Source organism: Leopardus geoffroyi, chromosome B4, assembly GCF_018350155.1.
Source record: "Leopardus geoffroyi isolate Oge1 chromosome B4, O.geoffroyi_Oge1_pat1.0, whole genome shotgun sequence".
Lineage (NCBI taxonomy): Eukaryota > Metazoa > Chordata > Mammalia > Carnivora > Felidae > Leopardus > Leopardus geoffroyi.
The window spans coordinates 121,648,712-121,661,266 of NC_059341.1; the positions used below are offsets into that span (position 1 = coordinate 121,648,712).

The following is a 12,555-nucleotide window of genomic DNA, read 5'->3' on the forward strand; positions in this document are numbered from 1 at the left end:
TGGGCTTAAGGACAATAATTTTTTTTGTTGATTATTTAAGATGCTACCTATACCTTAATTACAGATTGTCACAGACTTTGACTCTGGAGTTCTCTCTTGTCCAGCAAGACAGCAGACACAGAATTGAATACAAGAGAGGCTAATGTTCGGGAGGAGACAAGAGCCTCGAGGAAGGGTCCTTGCTCCATATTTATTAGGATCAGAAGGTTTACAAACGTGATGGATGTGCAAAAAGAGATAATAAAACAGTGATCATTAACTCAAGTGTGTGAGAGAAGGGGGTTTTCAAAGATATGTGGTATTAGGGATTTCAGTCAATACAAAACAAAATTGCAGCACCAAGCAGACGGCTGTTTACTGCAGGTGCCAGGTGCCATGTCTGTTTACCTTAACTTGTCTAGGGGATAAGACAGATGGAGGACGCTATCTCAGGGTTAACAAGGCATTTATGTATGTGTATGTGTGTGTGTGTGTGTGTGTGTGTGTGTGTGTGTGTATGTATGTATGTATTTATTTATTTTTGTTTTTACTGATTAGCTCCAGGTAATTTTGCCTTGCTGTGGAGGTCTTTTTTTTTTTATTAAATATAATTTATTGTCAAATTGGTTTCCATACAACACCCAGTGCTCATCCCTACAGGTGCCCTCCTAAATGCCCATAACCCACTTTCCCTTCTCCCCCACCCCCCCCCCCCATCAACCCTCAGTTTGGTCTCAGTAAGAGTCTCTTATGGTTTGTCTCCCTCCCTCTCTGTAACTTTTTTTTTTCCCCTTCCCCTCCCCCATGGTCTTCTGTTAAGTTTCTCAGGATCCACATAAGAGTGAAAACATATGGTATCTGTCTTTCTCTGTATGACTTATTTCACTTAGCCTAATACCCTCCAGTTCCATCCAGGTTGCTACAAATGGCCAGATTTCATTCTTTCTCATTGCCAAATAGTATTCCATTGTATATATAAACCACAACTTCTTTATCCATTCATCAGTTGATGGACATTTAGGCTCCTTCCATAATTTGGCTATTGTTGAAAGTGCTGCTATAAACATTGGGGGTACAAGTGCCCCTATGCATCAGTACTCCTGTATCCCTTGGGTAAATTCCTAGCAGTGCTATTGCTGGGTCAAAGGGTAGATCTATTTTTAATTTTTTGACGAACCTTCACCCTATTTTCCAGAGTGGCTGCACCAGTTTGCATGCCCACCAACAATGCAAGAGGGTTCCCGTTTCTCCACATCCTCTCCAGCATCTATAGTCTCCTGATTTGTTCATTTTAGCCACTCTGACTGGCATGAGGTGGTGTCTCAGTGTGGTTTTGATTTGTATTTCCCTGATGATGAGTGACGTTGAGCATCTTTTCATGTGTCTGTTGGCCATCTGGATGTCTCCTTTAGAAAAGTGTCTATTCATGTCTTCTGCCCATTTCTTCACTGGATTATTTGTTTTTCGGGTGTGGAGTTTGGTGAGTTCTTTATAGATTTTGGATACTAGCCCTTTATCTGATGTGTCATTTGCAAATATCTTTTCCCATTCTGTCAGTTGCCTTTTAGTTTTGTTGATTGTTTCCTCTGCAGTGCAGAGCTTTTTATCTTCATGAGGTCCCAATAGTTCATTTTTGCTTTTAATTCCCTTGCCTTTGGAGATGTGTCGAGTAAGAAATTGCTGCGACTGAGGTCAAAGAGGTTTTTTCCTGCTTTTTCCTCTAGGGTTTTGATGGTTTCCTGTCCCACACTCATCCTTTTTGATGAGGATCCTTTTTGATAGTCCTTTTTGATGGTCCTTCATCCATTTTGAGTTTATTTTTGTGAATGGTGGGAGAAAGTGGTCTAGTTTCAACCTTCTGCATGTTGCTGTCCAGTTCTCCCAGCACCATTTGTTAAAGAGACTGTCTTTTTTCCATTGGATATTCTTTCCTGCTTTGTCAAAGATGAGTTGACCATACATTTGTGAGTCCAATTCTGGGGTCTCTATTCTATTCCATTGGTCTATGTGTCTGTTTTTGTGCCAATACCATGCTGTCTTGATGATGACAGCTTTGTAGTAGAGGCTAAAGTCTGGGATTGTGATGCCTCCCATTTTGGTTTTCTTCTTCAAGATTACTTTGGCTATTTGGGGTCTTTTGTGGTTCCACATAAATTTTAGGATTGCTTGTTCTAGCCTCGAGAAGAATGCTGGTGCAATTTTGATTGGGATTGCATTGAATGTGTAGATTGCTTTGGGTAGTATTGACATTTTAACAATATTTATTCTTCCAATCCATGAGCATGGAATGTTTTTCCATTTCTTTGTATCTTCTTCAATTTCCTTCATAAGCTTTCTATAGTTTTCAGCATACAGATCTTTTACATGTTTGGTTAGGTTTTATTCCTAGGAATTTTATGCTTCTTGGTGCAATTGTGAATGGGATCAGTTTCTTTATTTCCCTTTCTGTTGCTTCATTATTGGTGTATAAAAATGCAACCGATTTCTATACATTAATTTTGTACCCTGCCACTTTGCTGAATTCATGTATCAGTTCTAGCAGACTTTTGGTGGAGTCTGCCAGGTTTTCCATGTAGAGTATCATGTTGTCTGTGAAAAGTGAAAGTTTGACTTCATCTTTGCCAATTTTGATGCCCTTGATTTCATTTGTCTGTTTAGACAAACCAATAACCAGGGTAATCAGCCTAGAGGAGGGAAGAGATAAGGAGGAAAAATGGTGGGGAGAATATATCTGTATATCCAGAATTGACCTGGAATTAATCCAGGCAATGCTGCAGCACTGGTCTAGAGGAGCTGTCCATCTGGTTAAACAGGGTCTGTCTTGCTCCAGTAGATACACAGTTACCCAGTGTGGAGGGGCATGGTTTGGTGTAGGCTGGTCCTGCCTCCACTGTGGGACCCTCGGATGATCCCTGAAGCCCTGCCTTGGTGGTGCTGGTGGGGGGGAGGGGGGGGGAATGGCGATCCCCCAGTCTCTTCTCCATGGACCTGGTGGACTCCGTTTGAGTCATCCTCATTGTGCCATGGGCCCAGACCGGGCTGTCCTTCTCGCTCCACCAACTCCCCTGACCCTGGACTTGGCTGGGAATCAAAGACCCGCTCCATGCGCTCTGACACTGGGGAAGCGCCTCTCTGTGTGGCACAATATGTGGTCTCAGTTGGCTTTGTCTGTGCCGCAGCACTTCAGGGAGGGTTGCCTTCTCCTACTGCGGACTGCCCCGCCAACCTCGCTGGGCCCTGGGGGTGGTGGGTGCAGGCAGGCTTTGTCTTTTCCCACAGTGCTCCTGAAAGGGGGCCACTTTCTCCTAGTGCAGACTGCTCCCCTGATCTACCCCCAAACCCAGGGCTGGCTCCCCTCTTCCCCAGGTGCACAAACAGGGACCCAGCCGCAGTCTGAAGAAAACCCTGCAGTTAGAGATAGGATACCTCTCAGTCCCAGTCGGAGGTTTTTCTCTTGTCCAGATACAGTCCTACACTTTCCCAGCCGCTCCTTCTCTGCCTTTCGTCTCTCCGCAGAAAGGGATCCCTCCCCTCCATGTCTAAGAAGCCTGTTTTATCTTCCCCAATTCACAATCACCCACCTATCATTTCTCAAGTTGTCCCATTTTCTTCCTGGTAGATTCCGTATCTTTTCCTCCCAGACTGTTGGGGTTCAAAGTCCTTTGGCTTCAGAACTTCTTTGTTTGAGAGATGCGGGAGGTATGGATCCCCCTACTTCTCCGCCATGTTGGGTGGGTGTGGCGGAGGTCTTTTTTGCCTTCTTCACCTATTTACCTATTCTAGGAAGCTTTAGTCCTGTGGAAGCAGATATCTGCTCTGTTCTTTGTTCTACACTGGGCCGCTTTTGCCCTGTGGCCACTTTCTGCTCTAAGCCTTGTTAACCCATTGGTGCAAGCTCAGGGAATTCTTAAGCTTATTCCCCACAATAGAGTTTAATATTAAAAAGATTAACCAAACCCCATCCAGAAAATGGTGAAGTTGGGAGATTCTTTGGGCGATTCAAGAACATTATGATTTATTGTTGGACAGGAGTGACTAAAATAAAGGCATTGCTGATTAAGTTATATATTGAGGATTTTGTTAAATGACCTTCTTTGCAGTGAACTGCCTTTGATTGGACAAATAAAATATAGACATTATTTGTGCATAAATATTAACATGTGCATGTATATATGTTTGTAGTTTCTCACTTTTTAGTCATTCAAAAATTTAACTATGCCTCTGTAATTTTTCATCTTTCCCCCATAGGTATCTCTGATGAGTATATAACACCTATGTTTAGTTTTTATAAAAGTGTTGCAGAATTGAAAATGACTCAAGAAGAGTATGCTCTGCTTACAGCAATTGTTATCCTCTCTCCAGGTAATTTTATTGTTATGTTTTTATCTTTATGCCATTTGTTTATTCTCCTCCCTCTCCAGTATAATAGCAATAAAGTTTCTTAAAGAAAAGTGTAGAAGACACAGAGGCATAAAGAAAAAATAAAATGGCCTGTAATTCCACTACTCAAATAGAATCATTGTTAGTATTTCAGTGTAGTTCTTCCCAGCCTTTCCTGTAAACATTAAAGTCTTTCATTGAATAATTGAGTTTGGAACACCTACTATGTACTAAACATGGTTCCAGACAATGGAGGATACAGCAGTAAAGAAACAGGCCAAATATAGCTACATAGAGCTTGCATCCTAGTAGGATGAGAAAGACAATAAATGAAGAAACAAAAATAACTTTCAGGAGGTGGTAATGGTAAAACAACTATAAAGATGAGGCTATAAGGAAGGAAAGTGGCAGCAGAATGTTATAATTGGTGGGCAGGAAAGGCTTTTCTAAGGATTGAAATTTGAACAGGGAAGTAAAGGAAGTTACATCCTTTTTAAACTTACTTTTTTTTTAAATTTTTTAATTTTTTTTATTTTAAAAAAAAATTTTTTTTCAACGTTTATTTATTTTTGGGACAGAGAGAGACAGAGCATGAACGGGGGAGGGGCAGAGAGAGAGGGAGACACAGAATCGGAAACAGGCTCCAGGCTCTGAGCCATCAGCCCAGAGCCTGACGCGGGGCTCGAACTCACGGACCGCGAGATCGTGACCTGGCTGAAGTCGGACGCTTAACCGACTGCGCCACCCAGGCGCCCCTAAACTTACTTTTTTTTAAGTTTATGTATGTATGTAGGTATGTATGTATTTATTTATTGAGAGAAAGAGAGAGAGAGTACAAGGAGGGGAGTGATGGAGAGAGAAAAATCCCAAGCAGGCTCTGCACTATCAGAGTGGAGATGGAATGACATGGGGGCTCAATCTCATGAACTGTGAGATCATGACCTGAGCCAAGATCAAGAGTTGGACTCTCAGCTGACTGAGCCACTCAGGTGCCCCTACATCTTTTTTAACATAATATAGAGCATACTATCTTTTCTTTAAAGTTTTTTTTCCCATGTCATTAAAAAATTATATTGGTAAAACTGTTGAAATATATGTATCCATCATATTTATCATATTAATGTACAATTACTTAGTTAATTGTTACCATGTTTGGATATTCAGGATGTTTCCAATATTTCAATATTAGCCTTAAACCATTTTTATATATAATATTGAGGCAGAAACTAGTTGTTACTTAATTTTTTTACCAGAAAACTTACAATTAAAAAAACTTCTTGACCATATATCCTAAAGCTACACACACACACACACACACACACACACACACACATGCATGCACCCTATGACCTAGCAATTCTGCTACTTGGAATACACCCACTAGAAATGATGCTTATGTCTACCATATGGGTTACCTTTGGGGGCATGGATTAAAAGGAGAATTTAGAGAGGCTTCTGTGGTGGGCCAGTAGATGTTCTATATCTTGATCTAGTTGTGATTACATGAATATATACGTGTGTGTGTGAAAATTCATCAAGTTGAACACGTTATTTGTACATTTAGAAGTGCACATTTGTAATTTATGTTGCAAGAAAGTTACCATTGCTATTATTATGCCAAATGAATACTTTTCCACTTTTTTATTTTGTCCTCTTATTTTAAACTTCAAAACAGACAGACAATACATAAAGGACAGAGAGGCAGTAGAGAAGCTTCAGGAACCACTGCTTGATGTGCTCCAAAAGCTGTGCAAGATTTATCAGCCTGAAAATCCCCAACACTTTGCCTGTCTCCTGGGTCGACTGACTGAGTTGAGGACATTCAATCATCACCATGCCGAGATGCTGATGTCTTGGAGAGTAAATGACCACAAATTTACCCCACTTCTCTGTGAAATCTGGGATGTGCAGTGATGAGCATTGCAGGAGCAACAGCATCTAGTGATTTATTTTCCTTATAATATAAATCTGATGTATAACTTTCTTTTATTTCATTTGTACCTGGTTTCACACAAGAATTTTGATGAATATTTATGCAGTAATTATGTAACTTCTACCATTGTAAATATGAAGCTAGATAGGATTACTTTCTTTACATTGTGTTTTACATGGCTTCAGGGATTCTTTCACTCTAAGTGGCATGCCCTGTTTGCCTAATCAAACTGATCATTCTTCACTTCTGTCTTTTGAAATAGGGAAAATTTCATTTTGCTCTTTATCTTACCTTGTTGCATATATTTTATAAAAGAGTTGTGTTCAATTTTGGCAATAAACTCAGCATAATGGCAACAGGCTTTTCTTCCAGAACAAAATTTGAAAAATATACAAACTCATTTCTTTAAATGGTCAATGACATCATATTGGGCCTGGGGGTGGGGTGATGGATAAACTCTCACAGCACAAATGGTGTTCTTCTTATCCCTGAAGAAGCCCTGGTGAATATTCATTTATTTGTAATAGCCCTCAGATTATTTCATTTGAAGTTCAAAGAGATAGCACACAGAAAAGTTAATGATTCTCACGTGAAGTATTCCCTCAAGCAAACCCTTTCCACAATTAGGGTCTTGAAGCAGTATTTACAAATCCAGAGTATGCAGATAACTCCAGTGTTGGAATATTCCCTTTTCTCTCTTAAAAGTACTCACTATTGGCTTCAGTGCATATAATCAATCTTTTTTTTTTTTTTTTTTTTTGGTTTGTTTTGTTTTGCTTTTGGAAAACACTCCTACAGCTGGGTGCACAGCTGTTGTATGCTTCCCCCAAAGCAGGAATTCCTTCATTTCCTTCATTCATTGTTATACTGTTGCATTCTTCTCCCCATTATCCTTTGGTGAACACAATAAAACACCTTCTGTAAGTAATGGGTTTATATCTCCCTTTCTCCTGAAGTCAGTCAAAATGAAGCTTTGCTTAGCATGAGAAAGGTTTTTTGTGTTCAAATATTAGAGCAACCCTGAAGTCCTAAGCATAGTGGAAAGAGGAATGAATTGGGGCTAGTACTAATTGAATTCCACTTGCTGCAACAAGACTTGAATTCCCATTAAGTAAAGATCCCTATAGGGACAAAGTAACTTCCAGGAGGGGTTTATAAAGAAGTGCAGAGGCAAGTTTTATGGGCTCACTGGGCAAGTCTTATGGAGGTGGGATTTCCCTTGGCCTTGGAAAGATAGCCAGGACTTCCATGGATCAGGGTGAGAGGGAGGAGGATTAAAAGTGGAAGGGGTGGCAGGAACAAAAGCAAAGGGTGGGGAGTTGTGCAGATGTTAAAAAGCACAAGTAATCTGGGGAGAGATCTAGAGTGCACAACCCTTCTTGAGCCTCGGTTTCCCCATTGTGAAATGAAGATACCAGCCCCTACCATCTCAAGGGATTTAGTTCCTGAATGAAAAGGAAGTGGGAAGTTGCAGGCTCACCAAGGAAGAGGGCTGGTAAAGAAAGGACACTTAAGATAGAGAAGTAAATTTCTGAATGCGTGAAAGATGAGATCCAGTTTAGGAAAGGAGTGTGGTTTGGTGTTTCTAGATCACAAGGCATCTGTACAGAAGGTGGTGAGAAATGAGCTGGAAGGGAGAGAGCTAGGAGTTTCTCCTGTAAGTGTGGATTTATTCGTGTAGTTAAGACCTTGTAATGGCAAATAATAATGCTTGTCATGTAGAAAACTGTGATACAATAAGAAATACATATTGGCGCTTTGTCCCTGGTTCCTGACACAGAGCTTCTAACACCATTGAAATTTCCTAATAGGGGTGAAAGGAGCATCTTTTGTTATTCATAACAAGCCCCTTTCAACCACACCTGAGTTTATGCTAATAAGGTGATGGGGGGGGGGTGGCGCGGAATCTAGATGCTTCAGAATGGGAGATGTTTGCTAGAGGAACCAACCTGGTGATTAGAGAGCTGGATCTTTCAACCCCATCCCCAGACTCTGAAGTGGGGAGAGGTAAATTACCAGTGGCCAGGGATTTAATCAATCATGCCTGTGTAATGGATGTTCCATAAATATCCCTAAATGATGGGTTTGGAGAGTTTTTTGGGTTGGTGCACACATCAAGGTGCTGGGGTACAGGGTGCTGGAGAGAGCATGGAAACACCATGTTCTCTCCCCCACCCCCATACCCAACCCTGTGCCTCTTCCATTTGGCTATTATTGAGTTGTGCCCTTTATAAGAAACCAGTAATAGTAAATAAACTGTTTCCAGAGTTCTGTGAGCCATACTAGCAAATTCTCAAATTTGAAGAGGGAGTTCATCAGTAAAGATCTTATTTACAAATAAGTTCACATTCTGAGGTTCCAGATGGACATGAATTTGGGCGTGGGGGCACACTATTCCACCCACTACATAGATAGAACATTTTAGTATTAATCACAACTGTTGTTATTGTAACATTTTATATCATTGAATTACTTATATATATTTATAATAATATACATTTCTTTAAGATAAGCTAAATGTTGTTTTTAATGTAGTTGGTTCTCAATAGACTATCTGCTGAATGAGTAGTTTAATTGATTGTGAATAAATCAAGACTTCCATTGCCCCCAAATTTTATCCAGTACTTCACATGAGACATAATCCATAGATTGACACCCAAAAATATCAAGACATTAAATGCAACAGCAGCTGCCACAAAATGCAGAACAAAACAACTAATCAATCAAAACAAAACAAAACAAAACAAAAAAAGCAACAACTACGGTATTCTTAAAAAATTCCAGGGGCTCCTGGGTGGCTCAGTCAGTTAAGCACCTGACTTTGGCTCAGGTCATGATCTCGCAGTTTGTGAGTTCAAGCCCCACGTCGGGCTCTGTGCTGACAGCTCAAAGCCAGGAGCCTGCTTCAGATTCTGTGTCTCCCTCTCTGCCCCTCCCCCACTCACGCTCGGTCTCTCTCTCTCTCTCTCTCTCTCTTCAAAAATAAATATTAAAAAAATGAAAAATAAATAAAAATTCTAGTATACCTAACATACAGTGTTATATTAGTTTCAGGTATGCAATATAGTAATTCAACAATTCTATATATTACTCAGGACTCATCAAGATAAGTGAACACTTAATCCCCTTCACCTATTTCACCCATTCCCCTACCAACCTCCCTGTGGTAACTGCTAGTTTGTTCTCCGTAGTTAAGAGTCTGTTTTTTGGTTTGTCTCCATTTTTCTCTGTTCATTTTTTTCTTAAATTCCACAAATGAGTGAAATCATATGGTATTTGTCTCTTCTCTGACTTATTTCACTTAACATTATACTCTCTAGATCCACCCATGTTGTTGCAACTGGCAAGATTTCATTCTTTTTTATGGATAAATAATAGTCCACTGTATATACTTACATATATATGTATATACATACATATATATATACATATATACATATATATATATATATATACATATGTAAGTGTGCATGTGTGTGCTTCTGTGTGTATCACATCTTTATCCATTCGTCTATTGGTGGACACCTGGGCTGCTTCCATAATTTGGCTATTGTAAACAATGTTGCAATAAACATAAGGGTATGTATATCTTCTCAAATTAGTGTTTTTGTATTCTTTGAGTAAATACCCAGTAGTGGAATTACTGGATCATATGGTAGTTCTATGTTTAATTTTTTGAGGAACCTCCATAATGTTTTCCACAGTGGCTGCACTAGTTTGCATTCCCACTAATGGTGCATGAGTTCCTTTTCTTCCACATCCTTGCCAACACTTCTTGTTTCTTGTATTTCTTGTATTTTCTTGTTGTTCTTTGTATTTTTGACTGTAGCCATTCTGACAGGTGTGAGGTGATATCTCATCGTGATTTTGAATTTCTCTGATGATTAGTGATGTTGAGCATCTTTTCATGTGTCTGTGGCTATCCGTATGTCGTCTTTGGAGAAATGTCTGTTCATGTCTTCTATCTTTTAAATTGGATTATTTGAAAAAAATAAATTGGATTATTTGTTTTTGTGGTGTTGAGTTGTATACGTTCTTTGAATATATATATTTTATTTCAAAGAGAGAGAGAGAGAGTGAAAGTGGGGGAGAGGGAGAGAGAGAGAGAAAGAGAGAGAGAGAGAGAGAGAGAGAGAGAGAATCTTAAGCAGGCACCATGCTTAGTGCAGAGTCTAACTCTGGGCTCAATTCCACTACTCTAGGATCATGACCTGAGCTGAAACCGAGAGTAGGACACTTAACTGACTGAGCCACCAGGCGGCGGGAGTTCTTTATATATTTTAGATACTAATCCTTTATCAGATATGTCATTTGCAAATATCTTCTCCCATTTCATAGGTTGCCTTTCAGTTTTATTGTTTCCTTTGCTCTGCTGATGTAGTCCCAATTTATTTTGCGATTTCCCTTGCCTCAGGAGACATATCTAAAAAAAGTGTTGCTATAGCTGATGTTAGAAAAATTACTGCCTGTGTTCTCTTCTAGGGCTCTTGTGGTTTCAGGTCTCACACTAAGTTCTTAATCCATTTTAAACTTATTTTTGCAACTATGGTATATTTTAAGCACTAGAGCATTCTTTCAGGGCTGTGAAAAAGCCAAATCATATCTCAACATCCAAGGTGCATATGATTTTGAAGGTTCTTCTGTATTCTGTGGAGATGTTTGATTAGTCAGATAAATGATTATTCCTAATGTAATAACTTTTTTTAAAACTTAGATTTCCAAGCATGATACTTTCTTTTTTTTTTTTAATTTTTTTTTTAACGTTTATTTATTTTTGAGACAGAGAGAGACAGAGCATGAACGGGGGAGGGGCAGAGAGAGAGGGAGACACAGAATCGGAAACAGGCTCCAGGCTCTGAGCCATCAGCCCAGAGCCCGACGCGGGGCTCGAACTCACGGACCGCGAGATCGTGACCTGGCTGAAGTCGGACGCTTAACCGACTGCGCCACCCAGGCGCCCCTATGATACTTTCTTAAAGTAGGTACATCTTCATAATTCTGGCAAAGTCATAACTTATAATAGACTTTGTCATCTGAAAGACACAGACTGGTGAGACTTGCTGTACATGTTCTAACCATGGCAATTTCAAGTAAAATAAGGACCTCTAAAATATGGCTATTAACCTAACCACTAATTAGAAAATCTACACATGAAAGTAGATTGTACCTCATTAAGTGGAACCCTCAATTAGTAATTGCAGTGTTAAAATCAAGATAGGTAAGATGGTGAGTGCACTTAGGGTGTGGGTTACTAACTGGGAGTTAATGTAAAAGTGAGGTTTAGAAAGCAACAGGAGAACTTTCTTACTTTTTGTACAGAAAGTAAAAAGCAGGGAAAAGCACAAGAAGGGAAGGGAACAGAAGGGAAAAGCACCAAGAATCAAAGAATTTAGAAGAGAACTCCTCACCCAATCTATACATTTATTCAGTGAAGGATATGGGCTTAAAGTGATTTAATGGACTTAAAAAAAAATGTTTATTTATTTATTTTGAGAGAGAGAGCACATAGGGGAGGGGCAGAGAGACAGGGAGAGAGAAAAATCCCAGGCAGGCTCTGCTCTGTCAGCACAGAGCCCAATCTCACAAACTGTGACATCAAGACCTGAGCTGAAATCAAGAGTTGGACAGTTGGACACTTAACTGACTGAGCCACCCAGGTGCCCCTGCATAGACTTTTTGATTGCAGAGTCACTTTCTTCCACACTGTCTTCTATCTTTATAAGGCACAGAAGTTACCAAGACAAACTACAAAGACAATGAAAATAAAAAGAAAGCAAGCATGAAATATCCTGCTGCCAGTTTCAGTATGTGCTTCAGAAATACTAAGTGGTGTGAGTGTGTGTGTGTGTGTGTGTGTGTGTATGAGGGAGAGAGAGTACATATAGGAGTACAACATACTTTCAACTTTTATTAAGTGGATTCAAATGTTTAGGCACATAGTATGCGTGTAAGAAAAAAAAAAAAAAAAAACGAACGACTTGTCAAACAACTCTTAAAAGTTCTGTAGAGAAGTGGCCAGATTTTTATACTAGGCCCCAACAAATCCAACTTAAAGCTACAGCTCCACTTCAAAATTTGGCTAAATGATGTCACGTGACAAACTGTCCTTTAGTTTTAAACAGAAACACTATAAAACATATGTTTATTTGAACAGCAGGGCCTGTGCAAATTGATCTGCTGCAGTCAGGGGGAGCAAAGGGTTCTGGGATTAACTTTAGTCAAAAAGGAGAAACCACTCCAGGGCATCATGTTCAATTACCACT

General features: G+C 39.8%; 1 protein-coding gene across 5 annotated transcripts in view; it reads left to right on the forward strand.

Annotated features, from left to right (window-relative positions):
- Positions 1 to 7,216, forward strand: part of NR1H4 (nuclear receptor subfamily 1 group H member 4) — a 75,497-nt gene extending 68,281 nt beyond the window's left edge. For 4 of the 5 annotated variants that reach the window (XM_045463786.1, XM_045463787.1, XM_045463783.1 and 1 more), the window contains 2 exons: positions 4,228 to 4,341; positions 6,035 to 6,648. In XM_045463786.1, coding sequence (XP_045319742.1) covers positions 4,228 to 4,341; positions 6,035 to 6,273 — 353 coding nt within the window. In that variant the 3' untranslated portion in view covers positions 6,274 to 6,648. Of the gene's footprint in view, positions 1 to 4,227; positions 4,342 to 6,034 lie in introns of all 5 variants that reach the window. The other variant, XM_045463788.1, reaches the window with a different exon arrangement.
- Positions 7,217 to 12,555: the final 5,339 nt, after the last annotated feature.